Below are 25,411 nucleotides of genomic sequence, written 5' to 3'. Positions count from 1 at the left end.
CCCTAGAGCCTGGCAATTTGAACTCAGACTTCTATTCTTCCAAACTCTAAAAGAATAAACTCCTGTTTGTTCAAGCCATCCCATTTGTAGTAATTTTTCTGTTAGTGTAGTACCAGCTAACCAAAACAAGACCCAACTCTACTTGCCATCATTTCACGGCAAGTGTCTTCTCTAGGCTTTCCATACATCTTGGGGGTTTCTGCCTGTTTTGTTCATGTCACATCTCCTCTGAGGATGCCTTGCGATTCCTCCAATCAAGTTCCATCTGTAGTGCCCTCCATTTTTATAAAGCCTCTTTTTGCTACACCACCATTCCCTGGAAACTTTTCTCTTTAAAATTCCTAAAAACTCATCTGTACCACACATTTGGCTGGAACTGAACATTGTCCTATTCTGTTATACAGGTCACAAAGATTTGCATGCTGTCTATCTGCCAAGCGCTTACTCCAGTGTTCCAACTGGAGCTGAGGAAGAACATCTCCCTGTCGTTAAAATATTCAACATGGGTTTATAATAAAATTCCAGTGTTTCACAATTTGAATCAAGTGGTACCCAAATTGCCAGGTCAAAAACATAACATTCAGCAACACTACCTTCATCTACTCCTTACTGCTATTATCTCCCAGCATTCTAATTCCTTCACCCTCAACCAAACAAAATCTTGTCACTTGGCTCAGTCTTCACCTCTATATGCAGCGACCATCCAACAGCAATGTTGGTCTTTCAGTTCCATGACTTACTCATCTAAGTCAGGCCTCCTATTCCCACGGGTAGCTCCCAAAGGAGCTGAAATCCTGGAATCACTAATTTAAACATCTTTTTCCCTGTATGGAGCTCTGGTAGTGCTGTGGTTAAAGTACTGGGCTGCTAACAAAAAGGTCAGCAGTTTGAATGCACCAGCTGCTTGTGGGAGACAGATGAGGCAGGCTGCTTCTGTAAAGCTTTACAGCCTTGGAAACCCAATGGGGCAGTTCTACTCTGTCATCCTAACAGGGTCACTATGAGTTGGAATCAACTCAATGGCAGTTAGTTTTTCCTATACAATTTTTTTTTTTCCTTTCAATTTGCTTTGTTAAGTAGCCCCCCTTGACAGTTCTTCACCAGGTACCTCTAGCTAACTCATCCTTATATTTTCTTTCCAGTCATTCACAGCCTTTTTTACTTCCTTCACTTTCCAGAGTCCATCATTTTAATCCCCATGTTTTTAGTATCCTAAACTCTACTATCGTATGACCTGTCTCAAAGCCCTGAAAATCCCCTGACTGAGGGGACATCAAGCTCAATTGGCATAACATACTACATACACAAAAATGTTCCACATCTTAACTTTGGTTAGTAGCGACTGGGATCTTAAAAGCTTGCAAGTGGCCATCTAGATGCAATAATAGGTCTCTCTTCATCCAGAGCAAAGAAGAATGAAGGAAACTAAAGATACATGGAAACAATTAGTCTAAGGGATTGGTACACCATGCAATCCTCAGCCTATATGACTATGAGACCAGAAGAACTAGATGGTACTCCGTTACCACTGTCAACCACTCGGAGGGGAATCTATGCAGGAGATCCTGGATAGAGTGAGAGAACAATATGGAACAAAACTCAGAATCATTAAAAAAAAGACCAGGCTTGCTGCTCCAATAGAGCCTGGTGGAACCACTAAGCTAGGGCAGCCCCTAGCTGCCCGTCAGGTCTGGAATTGAACCCACTCCCATTGCTTCCAGCCAAACAAAAGACAGGCATATGAGCTGAACATTTACATTAGGTTGATACACTCCTTGGAGAGATCAATCATAGGAGAACAGAGGGGCTGTGTATGCACAGGGAGACAGCTCAGGGGGCAGGAGTGCATGGGAGGGAAGGACACAGGGAAGAGGTGGCTATGGGGAGGAAATGGGAGGGGAGCTGTTGCACTGTGGGAGAATACAGTCAATGTCATGAGACAAAGTGTATATGAACTATATGGAAGATGAATCTGCTCTGTAAACTTTCACCCAAATCACCATTAAAAAAAAAAAAAAAAACCTCTGACTGAGGAAGAAACTGTGTGCATATGGGTAGCTAAGTATGTCTAGAGAAAAATGTACACTGGGCTGACTGGAAGCAGACCAACTCATGAAAAGTTACCAGAACCCTGCTCAAAAGCTTAGATCTCCAACTCCTGTAATGACAGTATCAAGCCTACACTGATCTTCCAATATCCAACTCTTATTCTCAACCCTTGGTCTTACCCTGAGTTTGCTAAGAAAAGGAAGGCATTAGATGAACCTGTTTTCATCTATCACTTCCCACACACATTTATCTCAACTAAAGTCTCTTTTTCTTCTTATGACACAGAACTTTTCTCCTATCAAAATGCCCTGTGTTTTGGATGGCTTCTTTGCCCTGAAAGTCAGATACAGGAGCCAGTCAGCACTGGACAATACGTGCTCAACAAACCATTTTTTGCCTCAGTTGATGTCTCTGTGCTACTTTGCTCTTTGTAGCCCACAGACTGATTCTTTGGCAACTGCTAAAGAACATGTCAGGACTTGCTGTGTCAAATGAATTAAGTGAATAAATAAACAGGGAAGGGGGAGGAGAGAGGAGAAAACAAGGGAAAGATGAAAGAGGCAGTTACTCCTGAGTACGGGGTATCAGGAACAGCCAGTCTCAGTTTTGCTCACAAGAATAAAGGCATTACAGATGGATGCAAGAAATGTGAATCACGTGCTATTGATGCTAGTATCAACATGATTTAATTATTCCAAGTTAAAAAAAAAAATGACAGACACTGGTTTACCAACATGATTAATTTCCAAATACTTAACATATTAAACAAACAAATAGTCAGCCACTGAGGGAGAATGTGAATGTCTATCTTTATGATACTCCAAGCTCTCTCATCATTTCTTTCACATGGACATTAAGTTCCCTTTTATATGAGTAATTTTTTCTACTATTCACAATAGTGCTTTTAGTTCTTATCCTCCATGAAGCTTTCTTCAATCCCCTGATACAGAGCCAGGGACTCCTTGCTTGTCAATGGATGAACTGGTTAGGGCATGCATCCCCATATACCAAGATCCACATTCACATGCTCAGTCACCCCCACTAAGCCTCGGAGACCTAAGCAAATTCACCACCATTTTTCCACACCCAGCAAAATTCCTAAGAATTCGAAAGTGTTTGTGGAATGAATGAATGAAAGGATGAGCACCAGAGGAGAAATGTCTAAAGGATAGATGAAGCATGCAGGGAACTTTATTTTCAATTTTAAGACTGTCCATACATCTCTTTCTCATTCACACCCAGGTACTCCCTTGTAGCCCCCACTCATCCTCTCTTTGAAGGTCCGTAGGTACCCAACATCTCATCTCAGCAATCTCTTGACTGCAGATGATATTCTGCACTTGTCGATCAATCACAGCTAGTCTTACCAGGTTGAAGAAAGTGGCAGGTGCTTCCGCCTACCCTGTGAGAGCACCTGGACAACTCACCTGGTCTGCTGGCAGACACAGCAGATCCAGACCTTCTCTTGCTTCTGGTAGGAGCAGCAGTTCTTGCAGACATTGAACTTGCAGTCCCCACAGCGGCGCTTGGTGTTGACAAGGAAAGTGAAGGGAGAGCAACAGCGCATGCAGCAGTGTTCTACAAACTTCTGGTGCTTGGAGAGGATGCTGCACTTGCTGCCTTCCTCATCCAGCTTCTGTTTCATCTCACTGAGGGGTGAAGGGAGAGAAGAAGAGAAACACCACATCAGGTCAGGGACTCTCCCCTCCACGTACCTTCCCTGTTCCTCCCAGAGGCCAAGCTGTCTTGGAAGATCATTTGCTTGACTATCCAGCCTATCTCGAATATCCAGAAAGGAGTTATAATGGATTAATTTTGTGTACTTCTAAAAGTAATATGTTCTACTAGGAAGCACAGCAAACATTATTTATATTTCAGGGACTGTTGTTGTTGTTGTTATGTGCCGTCGAGTCGGACCTGACTCATAGCAAACCCTCCTTGGGTTTCCAAGGCAGTATCACTATGGAAGTAGATTGCCCAACCATCCTTCCAAGGAGTGGCTGGTGGGTTTGAACCGACAGCCTTCTGATTAGCAGTCATGTGCCTTAGGCACCACACTACCAGAGCCCCTTTTTTAGGGACTAGAGTGGGACAAAAAATATTATAGAACTAGGGCAACTGTGAGTTTGAATCGAATTGCTGGCAGTGGTAAGCACATCCTTGGAAAGCCAAACCCTTAATTTAGTTAATGCCTTTTCAAAGGAACAGAGATCATGTGTGTTAAAATATTAATCCTCATAACAGCCCTGCTGGATATATGATAAATGCAGTCCTACAGAGGCATATTTAAGGTATGACAGTGCCCTGGGCACCACTTGAAAAGGGGAATGCCACTGAGTAGTTTCTATTAACCATTGTTGTTTTCATCTCCACCTGTGAGAGATCATTCAGCAAGTTAGCTAATACTTTTGTATTTGAGAGCCTCCATGAGTCAAGGGAGACCAAGTGATCATGCTCGGCTGAGTGTAGACAGAGAAGATACTGAAAAAAATGACTGTGAGGACATAATAGACCAATTTTCAACAGTGAAAGCAAGAAGTTGCAGGTTTAATTTAACTGTAGTGCCATAATGTGTTTAAAAAAAATTAACAAGCTTGACTTATATTTTTGAGCTGATAATCATGGTAAAGTTATCTATAAGACGGGTGTCAGATGTTTGGACAGGGGGCAAATTCAGTGCTTGCCATATACATGATTTTCCACAGATAAGCCTTTGCAGTCTTGGCCCTATTTATCACCCCTGGAAACTAAAACACCCAGGGATTTAAAAACTTTCAAACAATTTGTGTCAATACAGATTCTATGGGCAATGGGCAGATCCTAGGCACTGATGACTCAGAGTTAGGTAAATGACATTTATTTCTCTTCTACCTAAGAGTTCATGGCATGTCTAGCACACAGCCAGCCATATCAACACAAAACACGAAGTTCCATACATTTCTCTCTGCACTTAGTGAGAAGGAAAGGAGAAAACTTGAGATAAAGATCCCAAAGAGAACCAGTGACCAGGGAAGAGAAAAGAACTCGAAGTCAGCAACTTACTCTGAAGTGGTTAAGTTTGTCTGAGTTGTTTTTTCTGCTACCAAAATGGGGGCCCACAAAAGTAATTGTTGGTGTTGTAAGGTGCTGTCAAGTCAGTTCTGACTTTGTTATTGTGCTATTCATACTAGATGCATCCGTGATATACTTGGTAATATTTTCTCTTAGCCTGCACTTGTCTTTAAACTTCGCTTATAGTGTCTGTCATCATTTAGAAATGTTTAAGTTTTCTATAGATAAGTCTGCCAGTATTTTCCGTTATACCTTTTTTTTTTTTTTTTTTAATCTTGCTTAGGAAGGCCTAAGCAGGTTGTATAAATAGGAAGGCCTAAGTAGGTTTTATAAATACTCAAATAGCTTTTTTTTTCTTCTTCTTCTGAAAACTAAACAAAAACTTCCTTTAATACTATGTCCTCATTTAGTTACTACCTTATAACCCTCTCTGGTGCTGCACTGGTCAAAGAATTCAGCTACTAACCAAATGGTCAGCAGTTCAAAGCCACCAGCCATTCTGCAGGAGAAAGATGAGGCCTTGGAAACCCTATGAGAAAGTTCTACTCTGTCCTACAGGGTCACTCTGAGTCAGAATCAACTCAGTGGTAGTGAGTTTTTTGGGTTATAACCCTCCTCCATCGTAAAACTGACATTCTTGAAAACTGTCCATGGTGGTATCTCTATGTCCTCTCTTGTCATTCACTTCTGAGTTTACTCCAATTTGGCATTTGTTCCTTTTTATTACAGGAAATAGAAGTTCTGCTCAAGCCCCCCAGTGACTTCCATGTTACTAAATCCAAAAGACCTTTTCAGTCCTCATCCTAGTTAACCATTCCACCATTCTCAGAACACTCTCTTCTCCCTGTAATGCCATATTACCCTTGTTTTCGTCATTCTTTCTCTGACTCCTTTGCTAGCTCATCCCCCTATGTGGGGGTCTTTAAATGTTAGACATGTTTTTAAAGGTATGATAAAAATATTTATTCACTAATGAAGATTACTTTCAACATTTCCTGACAACTTTTAATGAGTATTAGTTTGCTGGAGGCATGGACATTGTGTAATTAGAGGAGATGGTCCTCTTGCCACCCTACCTCTCTCTGTTGTTGATGTTGTTGTCATGTGCCGTTGAGTCGGACCCGACCCATAGCGACCCCTCCTTGGGTTTCCGAGGCAGTATCACCACAGAAGTAGATTGCCCCATCTTTCTTCTGAGGAGTGGCTGATGGGTTTGAACCACCAACCTTCTGGTTAGCAGTCAAGTGCCTTAGGCGCTATCACTTATCTGCTCATTGGAATAGCCAATCTCAAGGTGTGGTAGGTGATGGACATTTAACACAAAGGTTTAAGGGATGTGAAGGTGATGGGAGAGCATCCTAGCTTCAGACAGAACAGAAAACAGCTTTAAGTTGGAATACTAGCTTTCACTGCAGTTCAAGACACTCAACCATCTCTGCCTTTAGGGTTCATAGAAAGGCCCTGTCAATGGCCATGTTGCTGCCTTATCTCTGCTCATCCTGACCACTCTCTCTCCCTCTCTTCTCTTTTCAGAGTCCTCCATGGTCCCAATCAGAGGAAAATTATCAAAATCCAAGACTAAATGGTAAACAACAGCTACATAAATGGTAATCAGCCTTGCCCAACACACTAGGCATGAGAGTGAATTAATCAGGACACAAGTAAGCAAAAGAAGAAAAATATTACAATTATGTGAAATTTCTACTGCTCAGAGGTCTCAGAGTTGCATATCCATCCTCTTTTTTCTCTTTCCTCTTCCTCCCATCTTTCCTTTTTTGCCTCTTTTTCTCCTTCTCCTGTGCTATATTTAAAAACTGGGACTCATCTGTATATAAACCAAAAAAATACCAAATTCACTGCTGTCAAGCCAATCCAACTCATGGCAACCCCTCCTTGGGTTTTCAAGGTGGTATCTCTACAGAAGTAGACTGCCCAATCTTCCTTCTGAGTGGCTGGTGGGGGGTTTGAACCGCCAGCCTTCTGGTTAGCAGTCAAGTGCCTTAGGCACTACGCCAGCAGAGCTGTCTTGATTTTGAAGTCTAAAAAAACTCCATTTTTGTTTAGGCTTTCAAATGTATTGGTATTAAGTGGTTCACATTTTCTCTCATGATTTTAATATTTAGTGCCAACAACTCCAAGGTTGAGGGGCTTTTACCCAGATCCTAGAGCCTGGCACTTTGAACTTGGACTTAAAGCCTCCAAACTGTAAGAGAATAACAAACTTCTGTTTGTTAAGGACATCCCATTTGTGGTATATTCCTCTCAGAGTGGCACTAGGTAACCAGAACAACACCCCATGTGGGTTCAAACCACCAACCTTTTCAATAGCAGTTGAGCACTTAACCATTTGTGACACCCAGGGACTCCTCTTAAAGAAAAGGAGCTAGAGGCATTTCTTCACTCAGACAGCTGCTGGCTGCTGAGGCTGAGGAGCCCCAAAGTTGACATTTAAAAAGGCACAGTCCTGATGTTACCAAACCATATGGCAAGCCAGTACCTTAAGTCCGTTGTAAGTCCCAAGGTCAGCAGAGCATAGTAGGGTACTGAGCAATGACCCAGCTACATGCAGGGTCCAAGCGTGCCATAGGCCAGAGACCATTCCCAAGGCTTCTCCTTATATACAGGAAGCAGACTACATCCCAAAGGCAGCTACTCAGCTGCTTGTGGTAGATCCCACCATGGAACTGATTGCTAGTCTCATCATGGGGAATAACTACCACCAGCTGCCCAGCCACTCAACCAGGCCTAGCCAAGTTGACACACAAACATAACCACCACAGGAGTCATGATCGAAAGGCCAGGTGATACACTTACAAAAGGTTACAACCTTGAAAACACTATGGAGAGGTGGAAACAAGATGGTGCAGTGCTAATACTCTCCACCTAGCCCCTCTATAATAGAGACCTAGAAAAACTTAGTGAAACAGAAATAATGATCTTGGAATTCTGAGCATCTAATGAGAACATAAAAAATATTAGATTGAGCGCTGACTGGAATGGGAAATAGAGCAAAGTTCATGACTGGAGACAGGAAAGAAGCTGGGACCAGACAAAGCATAACAATTTTAAAAACAGAGCCAGACAAAGAAGGGATAAACAAACTTCATAGACTCCACATGGCAATAAAGACAGTGAAGACAGATCAGGAGGAATTCAAGGTGAGCTGAAGTTGTGTGGGAGTTGGGAGAGGAATATGCAGGGAAGTGGGTCAGACTTACACTGACACAGGTGGCCATGGAGTAAGGGAGAAGCCAGAGAAAGGGAGTGAGGTAAGTCACCACTAGTAAACCAGACATAAGGAGCTCTAGTGGCGCAGTGCCTAAAGCACTTGACTGCTAACCAGAAGGTTGGTGGTTCAAACCCACCAGCCATTCCATGGAAGGAAGATGGGGCAATCTACTTCCATAAAGATTTACCACCTCAGAAACCCAATGGGATTCACTATGAGTTGGAATTGACTTGATGGCAGTGGATATGGTTTTGGTTTGGAGTAAACCAGATGAGACCTACAGCTCTTGAGTTGATTCTGACTCAGTGACCCTTTTTGGGACAGAGTGTAACCGCTTCTTGGGTTTCTGGGGTTGTGGATCTTTGAGGAGGCGGGATACCTCATCTTTCTCCCATGGAGTGCTGGTGGGTTTGTGTCACTGGCCTTTTGGTTGACAGCCAGTGCTTTAACTACTATGCCACAATCTTTTGGGCTGAAGATCTACATGAAGGTAAAAGCCTGTGTTTGGGTGGTTGAAGAAGCTAGGTTCACAGAGATCTCTTGCTTGATTGAATTTCAGCAAGAGCTGGATAAACACCTCACAAGGGTGCCAGACAGACACCAATGAATCAAGAATGGAGAAATACATTTCTTGACCTAACAAATGCACACCTTCCCTGTGCATAGGTGTAAATACTTTTTCTGGTGAGCCACACTCTTCACCCCAAAAAAGTAAACCTTCCCTGCAAATAGTGGTAAAACCTCTCCCTGACACCACCAAGCTGGTGGCCTGGGAAGTCCTACCTGGATCACCTGACCATCTTCTCTACAAAACAGCCACCCTCAGCAACCCACTCCAAAGAGACAGACCCATGGGCTGTGGCTCTGTCTTCCTGTGCTTATCTTTCTCACACTGAGCACAACAAGGTATACACTTGCAGACTTCTCTCTTGCAGGTGCCCACTTGTGCCAGACTCTGTTCACCTCTGTGGGCATACAAACCCAGTGGATCAGTAATTTCCACCACAACAGCCTGCTGGCTGACCATAACCACAAAAGTCCTTCCCCTCCTCAGTGTCCTTATCTTCCCCTTATTTTTTTCCTTTCTTTTATCCTGATTTTTCTTCCTTTTCGTCTGTTCATTCCTCACTATTCCTTTCCTTCTTCTCTCATTTTTACCAATCTTTCATCTCCTCCACACCTCTTTTCTTTCTTTTTATCCCTTTTCTCCATTTTTTGTTTTATTTTTATTCTATCTCTTCTTCTTTTTCTTGTTTTCTTCCTCTCCTTGATTTTATTTTTATTTACTTCCCTATTCAATAGGAAGAGGATGTTAATCCTGCACTAGTTAGCCATATCTACTGCACCAACAGCTTCACCCAATGGACCACCAGCTGCTACAACCAGTGGATCAATGACAGATGATGGGTAACACCTGCACATCCCAACTGCAGTTCCTCTTCACAGCAGAGACCCAAACCCACATTCCTACCAGTTATTCCACAAACCTGTAAACAGGTGGGGAATGCTGCAACGGTAACAACCAAAGAAGCACACCTGCCCCACACATCCGAAACAGAGCAAACCAAAAAAACAGGAGGGAACATAATCAACAAATAAAACAACTTCAAACTGTCTCAGACACAAGCAACAACTTCAATTTAAACAAAGAAATAAGACAAGATAGCAGAAGTGAGTGAATAAACTGAAGAACCAGGAAATCTCCCTGTGGAAGAAGAGATAATAGAACTATCTGATAAGGATTTCCAAAGGTACACACACACACACATACATACACATATATATATACATATACACATACATATGTGTATATGTATATACATGACCTTCCGAGAGTTCCAGGAAACCATAAACAGAAGTAAGGAAATCAACTCAGGAAATCCTTGAACAATTCAGGAAAACAGTTATAAGAGCAAAATGATTAACTAAATAATTAGAAATCATACAAAAACAGCAATTAAAAATCTAGAAGATGAACACTAAAATTACAAAGATAGATAACACACTGGAGGGACAAAAGAGTAAACTCAAACTGAGTGAAGAAAGCCTTTCCCAGCTAGAAGATAAATCCCCTGATACCAGCTTTTATGTATGAGGGAAAAATCAGAAAAAAATAAGAAAACCTAAGAGTTATATGGGATGAAATCAAAAGAAATGACATATGTTTGATTGGCATTCCAGAATAAGGGAAAAAAAAAAAAAAAAACAGAGAAATCTGTCAAAGACTTGCTAGCATAAAACTTACCCAATATCACGAAAGATGAAAAAATATCCATCCAAGAAGTTCAATGAACTCCTTACGGGACAGACCCCAAGAGAAAGTCACCAAGGCATATCTTAATCAAATTTTCCAAAAACCAAAGACAAAGAATGTATCTTGACAGCAGCTTGGGAAAAACAAAATGTTACCTGCAAAGGGTAACCAGTAAGACTAAACTCTGATTTTGCAGCAGAAACTGTGCAGGAAAGAAGGCAATGGGATGACATACACAAAATCTTAAAGGATAAAAAAAAAAAATGCCAACCAAGAATTATATATATATACAGCAAAACTGTCCTTCAATTATGATGGTGAAATTAGGACATTCCCAGACAAAAAAATTAAGGAAATTTGTGCAAACCAGACCAACCCTGCAAGAGATGCTAAAGGGAGATCTTCCAACAGAAAACCAACAATGGAAGACAGCAACCTAAGATTAAGACATGTGACAACACCACCCAGAAACCAACCCAAGAAAAGAATTCTCAAATCTAAAATCAGCTTACAAAACAGAAAATAAAGAACCAGAAGAGTAACTCTGTAAACAATACAAACTACAAAGTAAATAGAGGGAATAAATGGTGTAATTCACAAAACTTCCAAATGGAGAGGAGGTCAGGATGATGTCTATATAGAACAGAGTGTTCCAAACTTAGGGAGGTAAGAATTTACTACAAAGCAATGACAAAGAAAATAAATAAGCCTTCTAACCAAAATAAGAAAGAAAATCACAAGGACTTAGTACAAACAAAAACAACAACAATGAAGGAAAGGGAAAGAACAGTCAGCAGCAAAATGAACTCCGCACAGAAAAAATATCTGGAACAGAGAAACCAGACAACACAACAAGAAACACAAAAGTATGACAGCAATAAATTCATAGCTATCATTAGTTACATTGAATGTGAATAGACTAAACGTACAAGTAAAGTGTGGAAGAAAGGACAAGAAAAGAAGACCCATCGATATGCTGCCTACAAGAGACACACCTTAGACACAAAGATAAAAATAAATTAAAAATCAAGGGATGGGGAAAAAAATTGATCAAGCTAATGACAACTAAAAAAGAGCAAGAGTGGAAATATTGATTTCTGACCAAATTGACTGCAAGGTGAAAACCAGCATAAGGGACAAAGAAGGGCATTATACGATATTAAAAGTGTCGACAGACCAAGAGGACACTACCATAATTATCATCTATGCACCCTAAGAAAGAGCTCCCAAATATATAAAGCAAACATTAACTGAATTCAAAAGGAAATACAGATAATTCTACAATATTAGTAGGAGACTTTAACACATCATTTTTAATGAAAGATGGAACCAGGAAAAAAATCAAGAGATACAGATCTCACCAACACAATTAACTAACTCAACCTCACAGACATATACAAAACACTCCACACAATTAATACACAATACACATTCTTTTCTATTGCATATGCATTATTATACACCATACTTTAGGCCACAAAACATAACACAATAAATTTTAAAACGTCAAAATTCTACAAAACATCTTCTCAGATCATAATGCTATAAAATTAGAAATCAATAATAGGAAGAACAAGGAAAATAAGCCAAATACTTGGAAACTGAATAAAACACTGCTCAAGAACTACTGGTTAACAGAAGAAACAAAGCATGGGGGAAAAAAATTCCTGGAAACAAATGAGAATGAAAACATAGTATACCCAAAACCTTTGGGACACAATGAAAGAAGTACTCAGAGATCAATTTATAGCAATAAATGCACACATCAATAAAGAAGAAAAAAAATCTAAGTCAACACCTTAACAACTCCAACAATTAGAAAAAGAGCAACAAAAGAAACCTACAGTCTCCAGAAGAAAGGAAATAATAAAGATCAAAGCAGAAATAAATGAAGCCAAAAACAATAGGAAAAAAGAAAAATCAACACAACTAAAATCTGGTTCTTCAAAAAGATTTTTAAAACCTACAAACCACTGGCAAATTTAACTAAGGAAAAGAAAGTAGAAGCAAATAACACAAGTAATAAATGAAACAAAATAGAAGCAACTGAAATTAAAAAAGTAATAACAGAGTGCTGAGAACCACGCTATTTCAAAAACCTAGAAAAAAATGGACACATTTCTAGAAACAAGACCTACTAAACTAACACAGACTGAGGAAAAAAAAATTCAACAGACCCATAACAAAAGAAGAAACTGAGCACGTCATTTATACCCCCGCCCCCTGGCAACACACACACAAAAAGTCCTGGCCTAGATGGCTTCACTGGAGAATTCTCTCAAACATTCAGAGAAGAGCTGACACCTATCATACTCAAACTATTCCAGAACATAGAAAAGAATGAAATATTCCCAAATTCATTTTATGAAGCAAGCATAACCCTGATACCAAAACCAAGTAAAGATACCACTAAAATGGAAAACTACAGACCAATATTCCTCATGAGCGTAGACACAGAATCCTAGCCGATAGAATCAATATTGTATCAGAAAAGGAATATACCATGACCAAATAGGATTTATACCAGGAATGGAAGAATGGTTCAACATCAGAAAAATAATCAAAGTAACTGATCACATAAAAGGGAAAGAACCACACCATCACACCAATCAATGCAGAAAAGGCATCTTGTAAAATCTAACACCCATTTCTGATTTAAAAAAAAAACACTCTCAGAAAGATAGGAAAATTTCTCAACATAATAAAAGGCATATATGCAAAATCAATATTTAACATAATTCTCAAAGGAGAGAGACTGAAAGCATTCCCATTGCAAACAGGAACCAGACAACAAAACCAAAACCAAACTCACTGTCAGTGAGTCCGACCCGATTCATAGCAACCCCTCCTTGGGTTTCCAAGGCAGTATCACTAGAGTTTGGTTTTTTGGTTTTATCATTACGGAAGTAGATTGCCCCATCTTCCTTCCGAGGAGTGGTTGGTGGGTTTGAACTGCCAGCCTTCTGGTTAGCAGTCAAATGCACTACACCAACCAGGCCCCTAGGATGCCCTCAATTACTATTTTTATTCAATATTGTATTGAAAGTCCTAGCCAGGGCAATAAGGCAAGAAAGAGAAATAGAAGAATAAGGCAAAATAGAGAAATAGAACAAAATGGCAAAAAAGATGGAAAATGATCTCTATTTGCATATGACATGATCCTTTATACAGAAAAACCAAGAGATGCAGCAAGGAAACTACTAGAACTAATTGCAAAGTTCAGCAAACTGGCAAAATACAAGATCAACATAAAAAAATTAGTTGGATTCCTTCACATCAGCAAAGAGGTCTCTGAAAAGGAAGCAAAGAAAACAATACCATTTACAATAGCTACCCAATATACAAAATACTTAGGAATAAATCTTATCAGGGACACAAAAGACCTATACAAAGAAAACTACAAAACATTACTATGAGAAACTACAAGTGACCTATATAAATGGAAGAACATGCCATGTTCATGCATAGAAGATTGAATATTGTGAAAATATCAATACTACCCAAAGCAATTTATATATTCAATACAATCCCAATCCAGATTGCATCAACATTCTTTAAGGACATGGAAAAAACAATCAGTAATTTTATATGGAAAGGAAAGGGACCTCAGATAAGCAAAGCTCTGCTTAAAAAGAACTCCCTGGTCTCAAAACCTACTATACAGCCACAGTTGTCAAAACAACCTAGTATTGGTACAACAACAGACACCTGACCAGTGTCTTAGAACAGACACTTAACAGAATCGAGAATGAAGAAACAGATTCATTCACCTACAGACAGCTATGGGGAAGAAATAGGTTCTTTAACAAATGGCGCTGGCAAAACTGGATACCCATTTGTAGAAAAATGAAACAAGACCCATACTTTACACCATATACAAAAACTAACTCAGGATGGATCAAACAAAGACCTAAGTGTAAAACCTCAAACTATAAAATTCAAAGAAAAAATAGGATCAAACTTATGGACCCTAATTTATAGCATAAACAGACTATCAAACATAACCTAAAATGCACAAACAGAAGATAAACTAGATGATTGAGATCTTCTGAAAATTAAATCCTGTGAGCATCAAAAAACTTCACCAAAAGAATAAAAAGAGAGCGTACAGAAATTGAGGAAATAATTTGACAACAACACGCCTGACAAGGGTCTTATCTCTAAAATTTCTGGAAATTTCCACACCTCAACTTCAAAACAGACAGACAATCTAATAAAAAAAATGGGTAGAAGACATGAACAGACACTTCACCAAAGAAGATATTTAGGCAGCCAACAAACACATGAAGAAATACTCGTGATCATTAGCATTAGAGACATGCAAATCAAGAAAACAATGAGATATCATATTAAAACAAACAAACAAACAAACAAAAAACTCACTGCAGTCAAGTAAGATCTGACTCATAGTAGCCCCTTCCTTGGGTTTCCGAGGAGGTATCTCTCTGGAAGTAGACTGCCCAACCTTCCTTCTGAGGAGTTGCTGGTGGGTTTGAAATGTCAGCCTTCTGGTTAGCAGTCAAATGCCTTAGGCACTACCCAGCAATAATAACAGTTCAATAAAACAGAAAACAACAAATGCTGGTGAGGGCGTGGAGAGATTAGAACTCTCATACACTAGTGGTGGGACTGTAAAATGTTACAATCACTGTGGAAAATGGTATGGCGCTTCCTTAAAAAGTTGGAAATACAAATACCATTTGATTAGTTCATTATTGTAAAAAGTCAAGGAAAGGTTTATATATGGAAGAAAACTTTCTTTGCTGGTTACGGGGGGCGAAGGGGAGGGGAGGGGACACTGCAAAAAAATGCATTGACTCATGTCACTTAAGTTTTGTGTATTTCACTATAAATAAATTATATTTTGGGAGCTCTGGTAGCATAGTTTAAGGCACTTAACTGCTAACAAGAAGACTGGTGGTTCAAACCTACCAGCCACTCCTCAGAAGGAAGATGGGGCAATCTACTTCCATAGTGTTACTACCTCGGAAACCCAAGGAGGGGTTGCTATGAATCCGGTCCGACTCGACGGCACATAACAACAACAACAACAACAAATTATATTTCAATAAAATGTATTTAAGGGGGAAAAAAAAAAGAAATACCATTTGATTCAGCAATCCCAGTACTAGGTATATATGTTAAAGACGTTAGATCTGGGGCATGAATAGATATATAGGCATACCCACATTCATTTCAAGGAGCTCTGGCGGTGCAGTCCTTAAGGCTGCTAACCAGAAGGCTGGTGGTTCAAACTCACCAGTCACTCCATGGAAGGAAGACAGGGCAATCAATTTTCATAAGGATTTACTGCCTTAGAAACCCAAAGGGAATTGCTATGAATCTGAATCGACTTGATGGCAGTGGGTTCATTTCAGCACTATTCACAATAGCACAGAGCTGGAAACAACCTAAATGCCCATCAGTGGAGGAGCGGATAACCAAACTATGGTAAATAATGGAATACTATGGAACACTGAAGAATAATGAAGAATCCATGAAGTACCTTATAGCATGCATACACTTGGAAGATATTATGCTGAGTGAGGTCAGTCAGTCATGTAAGGACAAAATATTGTATGAGCCCATGATTATAAAAAGGAAAGGTTTACACACAGAAGGAAATTTTCTGGGGAGGGAAAAATACTAGCTAGGTAAGAGAAATGTACTGATTTTGGTGATGGGAAAGACAACATAGCAAGGGGGGAGGGGAAGCAAAAAAAAGTCATCATTGTTTCTTTCATCTGATTTTTCCTCTTATGTTAATTATCTTTATTGTTGCAGTCTTCTGCTCTGGTAGGTCCTTCACCAAGGTAAATTTTAGCAGCCTTCTTTGCTGAAAATGTCTATTTTACCCTACATCTAAGGTCACCATGAGTTGGGATAGACTCCATGGCAACTAACAACAGTACCTGAATGATAGTTTATATTGGTACAAAATTCTAAGTTGACAGTTTTTTTCTGAAAGCACCTTGAAGGTATTAGCCATTACTCCCCTGACACCCCCACCATCAAATGTATGGAAAGTTTGCTTTCAGTTTTACTGTTCTTTTTCAGGGAACCTAACTTTTCTCCCAGATTTGTTTCTTTTTTCTTTTTTTTTTTTTTAAAGCCATCTTTATTGAGATATTATTCATGTACCATGCAATTCACCCATTTAAAGTATACAATTCAAAGGTCTTTGATATATTAAAAAATAGGTGCAATTATCATCAATTTTTGAACATTTTCATCATCTCAGAAACAAAACAAAGACATATCATTTACCTATCACATCCCTAGCCTCCACCCTAATCCCTAAGCAACTACTAATCTACTTTCTGTATCTACAGAATTCTCTATTCTGAACCTTCATATGAATGGACTCATACAGCACATGGTCTTTTGTACTTGGCTTCTTTCATTTAGCATAATATGCTCAAGGCTCATACATGATGTAGCATGAATCTGTATGTCATTCCGTTTTACGGCCAGGTAATTGTATGGATATACAATTTGTTTATTCATCTGTATGTTAATGGTCATTTATGTGTTTTCACCTTTTGTTTATTATGAATAATACTGTCATATATATTCATGTATAAGTTTCTGTGTGGACATATGTTTTCATTTATCTTGGGAATATATCTAGGAGTACATTTGCTGGGTCATATGGTAATTTTATGTTTAATCATTTGAGGAACTACCAGATTGTTTTCCAAAGCAGCTGCACTGTTTTACATTCCCACCAGCAGTGTAGGAGGATTCTCATTTCTCACATCTTCACTAACACTCATTGTTATCTGACTGATTCTTGTCATTCTAGCTGGTGTGAAGTGATACCTCATTGTGGTTTTGATTTGCATTTCCTTGATGACTAATGATGTTGAGCATCTTTTTAAGTGCTTATTGGTCATTTGTATATATTCTTTGAGAAATGTCTATTCAGATCCTTTGTGCATTTTTAACTGGGGTATTTGTCTTTTTTATGATTGACTTGTTTGAGTTCTTTATGTATTACAGGAGTCCCTTGTCAGATATATGATGAATATCCCCCCTCCCATTTTGTAGGCTGTCTTTTCACTTTTTTGATGGTTGTCCTTTGAAGCACACAACATGTCAATTTTGATGAGCCCAAACTGTTATTTGTGCTTTTGGCATTGTAGTCAAGAATCCTTTGCCAAATCCTAGGTCACAAAGATTTAAACCTATGGTTTTTTTCTAAGAGTTGTATGGTTTTTGCAGTGGGAAAAGTACTATGTGTTGAGTGGTTACACACAAGTTTAATGGGACTAGAATATTATGACGAGTTAGCAATGTCATGGGTGTAGCAGTGATGGCATGTATGTCACTTTTTTGTAATCCTTCTACTAGTTTGTCAAAGGGGAAGTAATTGTGATCCATATCTATGAGTTACCACTTCATATGCACAAACACTATTGCTTAGATCCTCAGTTATTCACTCTATTTATACTTATTAGGCACTTACAGTTACAGGCAAGGCAAGGGCACAAGGGATAAAAAGAAACAAGACAAAGTCCCTCTCGTCATGAAACATGTATTAAAAGGGGGATGCAGATAATGAAAAACTAGGCAAAACATAAAATGATCATAAGTTGCTAGACATTCTTTTATAGGACAAATAGAGTACTGAGCCCAAGAATAACAGTACTCACTCACTCACTGCTGTCGAGTTGGATCCGACTGATAGCAACCCCTCCTTGGGTTTCCTAGGTAGTATCTCTATGGAAGTAGATTGTCCAGCCTTCCTTCCAAGGAGTGGCTGGTGGGTTTGAATCACCAGCTTTCTGGTTAGCAGTCAAATGCCTTAGGCACTATGCCACCAGAGCTCCTAAGAATAACATGGGGATCTATTTTAGATGGATGGTGAGAGAAGCCTTCTCTAGGAGGAGGCCTTTAAGACTATAGGATGAGCAGGAGCTACCTGAATGGAAGAAATAGTATTCCAGGCAAAGGACACAGCACAGGAAAAGAACTAATATCAGAGAAGAAGAAGAACAGCACAAGAAGCAGGCACTAGATAGGAGTTTGGATTTCATTCTAAGTGGCACTGGTAAGTTATTGGGTATTGTGAACTGGAAAAACCATGATTCAATTGCTATTGGGGAATCACCTGCTCACACATTAAGACCATCTTATACAAGGCCATGCATGTTAGAGAGTTATACATGGAAACCACTGCATTAATCTAGGCAGAGAAAACTGAGGATTGGACTAGAGGAGATAAGGAGAAGTAGACTGATGCATGGCACATTTTGGAAAGAGAACAGCCACTGCTGATGGATTTAATATGGGGGCTAAGAGAAAGAAGGGCCAAGAATGATTCTCAGGTTTCTGCTTTATGTAACTGGGTGGAGAGTGAAGCTATTTATGGATACAAGGAAGATTTTAGACATATTTGTGAGACATTTGTGATGTACCAACTGGGCAATTGGTTATAGGCTTCAGTAGTTCAGAGGAGATAACTGGACCAGTTATGTATATTAGGGATTCATCTTCAAAAAGGTCTCCATAAATATGGGATGAGTGAACCACTCTAGGGGACTGAATGTGGCAAGAGGGGAAAAAAGAAGGTCCAGGAAAATCCTAAATGTTTATATTTAGGCAGAGAAGCTGAAGAGGTAAAGCCAAAGAGATTGATAAGGATGACAAAAGCAGCAGATGCTTTAAGAAGGAGGGAGTGGCTGGCTGTGTCAACCATGAGGGTATAGAGCATCCACTGGATCTGGCAAAAGGGAGGTGACAAGTTTGCTTGACAAGAGCAATTTCAGTGGGTTAAATGGGCAGGTTCAGACTGCTATGGACTAAGTGAGTGAGCATGAGGTGAGGAAGCACATCAGTCATGAAATACTTCTTTCAGCAATGTAATAAATATTTCTAAGAGCCAGGCTCCAAAGCCAAACCTGATGTACAGTGTAATAATTACTATGTTAATTTAAAAAATATGTTTTGCTTTTAATAGGTCAGGTATAATATCATTTTCTCACTGTGTAATTTCAGGCAGAATTATTTTGCTGCCCTTCATGGTGTTAAAAAAATTCAGCTAAAGCTAGTAGAGACCAGATTTAGGAGGAAAGAGAACAAACATTTAACTAAAGCTGAAAAACAAACCAGTTGCCATGGACTTGACTGTGTGTCATGGCCACCCCATTTGTGAAGACTACAATTGTTCCCTAGGGTTTTCAGTGGTGGAGTTTCCTGCAGCAGATTATCAGGACTTTCTTCTGAAGCACCTCTGGGTAAGAGGGATTGACCAATCTTTTAGTTAATAGGATAGTACTTAACCATATGCACCACCCAGGGACTCCAAACATTTAAATAATTCCCCTGAATGTTAGCGTTATTAGCTATACCAAATACATCATGCAGTTATCAATTTTAAGATGCAGGTCACTGCTGTTTGCCATTCAGTGGATTCCAACTCATAGTGACCCTATATTACAGAGTAGAAGTGCCTCAAAGAGCTTTCTAGGCTATATTATTTATGGAAGGAGATCACCAGGTCTTTTCTTCCACTGGTAGGTTTGAACCACCAACCTTTTGGTTAGCAGCCAAATGCTTAACCACTGCACCACCAGGGCTCTTTTACAATGAAGGAAAAGGGTTTACACTTGCACATTTGGCAGTCCCTGGAGCATGCATCACATCCTGGCTATTTCATATCAGCACTGTCTGATAGGGGTCCCTGGGTGGCACAAAAAGTTAAGCTCTCAACTATTAGCTGAAAGACTGCCAGTTTGAACCCAGAAGTGCCTTGGAAGTAAGCCCTGGTGATCGGCTTCCAAAATGTCACAACTTTGAAAAACCCAGGGAGGACAGGACTACTCTGCACATGTGGGTCACCAGGAGTCAGAACTGTCTTAATGATAATTAAGAACAATGTTCTCTGATAAAGCATGGCAGGGGTGTCATCACCCTGAATTTCAGTAAGCAGTGTGGCAAACAATGGATATTGGGGAGAGAGTGAGGGGCACTGGTTCTCCTCTGAGTAACTGTAAGATAATTAGTTCCTCTAAGCATAAGTTTCTTTACCTGAAAAAAGAAGGATATCTGAAGCTCTCTGACAGGCGTGTTACAAAATTAAATTAGAAAATCTATGAACATTCCCCAGCAGCTACCTAGGAAGTAAAAGCAATTCCACAGAGGTCTGGCATTATCTCAGCTTAAACCAGCTAAGCTTCCTCTCTATGGCAGGTGCTAAAAAGTCTCACACCTGCTAACTGAATCTTCTGGAATATTAGCCATTTGTCAGGATGCAATTTAGCCAGTATCAAGTCAGTTGACTAGATTATTTTATTAAAAGGCAAGTTTGGTTAAAAATTAATATTTCTGATCACTTTTTTCCAAGGATTGGGTTTTTCTTTCTGTCCCAGAGGGGTGGTGGTGGTGGTTATAATCCTTTCTGAATCTTGAGACATTTTATTAGGTTTTTCTTTTTTTTAACCATCTCATATAAAAAGAATAACTTGAATGAAAAATGTGAGGTCACCAAAAAATACATCAAGCTAATGGCAACCAAAAAAGAGCAAGAGTGGTAATATTAATTTCTGATAAAATAGACTTCAAGGAAAAACAAGCATAAAGGACAAGGAAGGGCATTATTTGACAATAAAAGGGTCAATTGACCAAGAGGACATAACCATAATAAATATATATCCACCCAATGAAAGAGACCCATAATACATTAAGACAAAAAAAAAAAAAAAAAAACCTCACTGCTGTCTAGTCAGATCTGACTCATAGCAACCCCTCCTTGGGTTTCTGAAGTAGTATCTCTACAGAAGTGGATTGCCCAATCTTCCTTCTGAGGAGTGGCTAGTGGGTTTGAACTGGCAGCTTTCTGTTTAGCAGTCAAACACCTTAGGCACTATGCTACTAGAGCTCCCTAAAAGCAAACATTAACTGAATTGAAAGAAGAAATAGAGAATTCTACAATAGTAGTAGACCATTTTTCATGAAGGACAGAAGAACTAGAAAAAAATTAGGAAGGATCCTGAGGATATCAACAACACAATCAACCAACTTGACCTCATGACATATACAGAACTTTCCATCCAACAGAAACAATACACATTCTTCTCCAGTGCACATGCATCATTCTTCAGACTAGACCATATATTAGGCCATAAAACAAGTCTCAATATATTTAAAAATCCTGAAATACTACAAAGCATCTTCTCAGATCACAATAAAATTAGAAATCAATAATTATAAGACTGGGGGGTAAAAATAATTTTCATGGAAACTGAATAATGCACTGGTCAAGAATTAATGGGTAATATAAGAAATAAAGTGTGAAATAAAAACGTTCCCAGAAACAAACAAGAATGAAAACACAATATACCCAAACCTTTGGGAGATAGTGAAAGCAATACTCAGAGGTCAACTTAGCAATAAATGCAAAACATCAAAATAGAAGAATGAACCAAAATCAACACCTCAACCCAACAATTCCAACATTAGAAAAAGAGCAACCAAAAAAGCATAGTCTGCAGAAGAAAGGAAATAATAAAGGTCAGAGTAGAAATAAACAAAGCAGAAAAGAGGAAAACAATAATAATAAAAATCATTAAGACTATATAAACTCATTCTTCAAAAAGATTAACACTGATGAACCACTAGCAAATTTAAGGAAAAGAAAGAGAAGATACAAATAACATGAATAACAAATGAAATGGGCAACATCAGAACAGAACCAACTGAAATAAAGAGGATAATAACACTAAGAAGCATGCACTCCAACAAATCTGAAAACCTAGATGAAATGGACAAATTTCTAGAAACACATAAGCTATGTAAATCAACAAAGACTAATGTAGAAAATTTAAACACACCCATAACAAGAGACATTGAGTAGGTCATGAAAAAAACTCCCCCACACACAAAAAATATCATGGCCTAGACACCTTCATTGGAGAATTCTATCAAACACTGAGGGAAGAGCTGACACCTATCCTATTCAAACTATTCCAGAACACAGAAAAGGATGAAGTACTCCCAAATTAACTCTGTGAAGCAAACATAATCCTGATACCAAAACCAAGCAGACACCACTAAAGAGAAAAACTACAGACCAATATCCCTCATGAATACAGACACAAAAATCTTCAGCAAAATCCTAAGCAGTAGAATCCAACACTGTATACACACACACACACACACACACACACACATATATATATATACACACACATATATAAATACATATATATAAATACACCTTGATCAAGTGGGATTCATAACAGGTATGCAAGGATGGTTCAACATCAGAAAAATAATCAACATAATCCATCACCTAAATAAAACAGAAAAAGAACCACATGATTGTATCAATTGATGCAGAAAAGGCATTTGAAAAAAATCCAACACCCATTCCTGATAAAAACTCTCAGAAAAATAGGAATAGAAGGAAAATTCCTTAACATAATAAAGGGCTTAAATGCAAAATCAACATTTTCTCAATGGAGAGAGACTCAAAGCATTCCTCCTGTGAACTGTAACCAAACACACCCTCTACCACCACTTCCCTTCAACATTGTACTGAAGTCCTAGCTAGGTCACTAAGGCAAAAGAGAGAAATTAAAACCATCCAAACTGGCAAAGAAGAAGGAAAACTATCTCTATTTGCAGGTGACATGATTCTCTATATGGAAAAGACAAGAGACTTATCTTGGAACTAATTGAAAATTTCAGCAAAGTTGCAGGATACAAGATCAACATCCAAAAATCAGTTGGATTCCTCTATATCAACAAAGAGATCTCTGGAAAGCAAATCAAGAGAACAGCTATCAAAAAAGATAAAATACTTAGGAATAAATCTTACCAAGGACACAAAAGACTTATCTTTTGAAGAAAACTACCAAACACTACAAGAAACCACATAGGTTTGTCAGACAATATGCTTAAAAAAAGGGGAAAAAAAAAAGAAAGAGAGAGAGAGAGACAAAGAAACTATAAGAGACCTACATAAATGAAAGAGTATGCCATGATCATGGATAGGTAGACTGAATACTGTGAAAATGTTAGTACTACCCAAAGTTATCTACAGATTCAATGCAATTCTGATCCTGAGTCCAACAACATTCATTGTTGTTGTTGTTGTTATTTGCCGTCGAGTTGGACCCGACTCATAGCGACCCCTCCTTGGGTTTCCGAGGCAATATCACTATGGAAGTAGATTGCCCCATCCTCCTTCCAAGGAGTGGCTGGTGGGTTTGAACCGCCAGCCTTCTGGTTAGCAGTCAAGTGCCTCAGCCACTATGGTACCAGAGCTCCCTCAACATTCATTAAACAGATGGAAAAACCAATCACTAATTTTACGTGGAAAAGAAAGAGAGCTCAGAAGAGTAAAGCACTACTGAAGACGGTAAACAAAGTAGGAGGTCTCACACTTCCTGACCTCAAAACCCCTATGCAACCATGGTAGCCAAGGTAGTCAAAACAGCCTGGTATTGGTATGACAGACACATAGAACAGTGGAAGAGAATTGAGAATCCAGTAATAGATCCATCCACCCATGGACAGTTGATCTTCAATAAAGGGCCAAAACCCATTAAATAGGAAAGAGATAGTCTGTGTAACAAATGGCACTTGCAAAGCTGGATATCCATGTACAGAAAAATGAAACAAGATCCATATCTTATACCATATATTTGAACTCCAAATGGATCAAAGAACTAAATGTAAAACCTAAAACTATAAAGTTGATCAAAGAAAAAATAGGGGCAAACTTAGGGACCCTAATTTATGGCATAAATACACTATCACACATAACCCAAAATGCACAAACAGCAGAAGATAAACTAGATGACTGGGACCTCTGTAGTGATACTGCCTCGGAAACCCAAGGAGGGGTCGCTATGAGTCAGGTCTGACTCAACGTCGCACAATAACGACGACACAACATGTACATCAAAAGACCAAAAAGAGAATCTATAGATTGGAGGAAAATATTTGGCAATGACATATATGACAAGGGACTTATCTCTGAAATTTATAGAAAACTTCAACAGCACAACATCAAAAAGACAAACGATCCAATTAAAAAGCGGACAAAGGACATGAACAGATACTTCACAAAAAAAGATATTCAGGCAGCCAACAAACACATGAAGAAATGCTCATGATCATTAGACTTAGAGAGATATAAATCAAAGGAGATACCATCTCACTCCAGCCAAGTTCAATAAGACAGAAAACAAAAAATGCTGGTGGAACTGTAAAATGGTACAACCAATGTGGAAAATGGTGTGGTTGGGAAAAAAAAAAAGTTGGAAATAGAAATGCCAATGGATCCAGCAATTGCATGACTAATAATATATCCTAAAGAGGTAAGACTTGGGATATGAATAGAACATGTACACTCATGTTCATTGCAGCACTATTCATAATAGCAAGGAGAGGCTAACCAACCTAAGTGTCCAACAAATGAATGGCTAACCAAACTATGGTACATACATACAATGGAATACTATGCAACATTAAAGAATAATGAAGAACTCATGCATCACCTCATAATGTGGATCAACTTGGATGGCATTATGCTAAGTGAAATAAGACAATCACAGAAAGACAAATATTGCATGAGTCCATTATTACAAAAAATCGAAGAAAGCCTTACACAGGGAAGGGAACTTTGTTTGTTGATGACTAGGGATGGGAGGTGAGAGGATGGGTAATTGCTGGCTAGTTAACAGACAGGTGTCGATTTGGGTGAAGGGAAAGACAAGGTAACCAAAGTGTGTGACCAACACAATATTACTAAGGAAAAGGAAAACACAGAGGTGCACAAGAGGTACAGACAACAAAGGTAAAAATTATCACAAACA

The 25,411-nt window shown here is 39.0% G+C and overlaps 1 protein-coding gene across 1 annotated transcript in view; it reads right to left on the bottom strand.

Annotated features, from left to right (window-relative positions):
* Positions 1 to 25,411, bottom strand: part of LOC103201111 (myosin VIIA and Rab interacting protein) — a 604,027-nt gene that overhangs the window by 389,162 nt on the left and 189,454 nt on the right. Inside the window, exon 2 of the mRNA XM_007945736.1 lies at positions 3,477 to 3,698. Coding sequence (XP_007943927.1) covers positions 3,477 to 3,698 — 222 coding nt within the window. The remainder of the gene's footprint in view (positions 1 to 3,476; positions 3,699 to 25,411) is intronic.

This window comes from Orycteropus afer, unplaced genomic scaffold, assembly GCF_000298275.1.
Source record: "Orycteropus afer afer isolate SDZICR_OR568_19922 unplaced genomic scaffold, OryAfe1.0 scaffold00142, whole genome shotgun sequence".
NCBI classification, from domain to species: Eukaryota; Metazoa; Chordata; class Mammalia; order Tubulidentata; family Orycteropodidae; genus Orycteropus; species Orycteropus afer.
The sequence above is the reverse complement of the archived record's forward strand: the minus strand, read 5'-3'. Positions and strand labels throughout refer to the sequence as shown.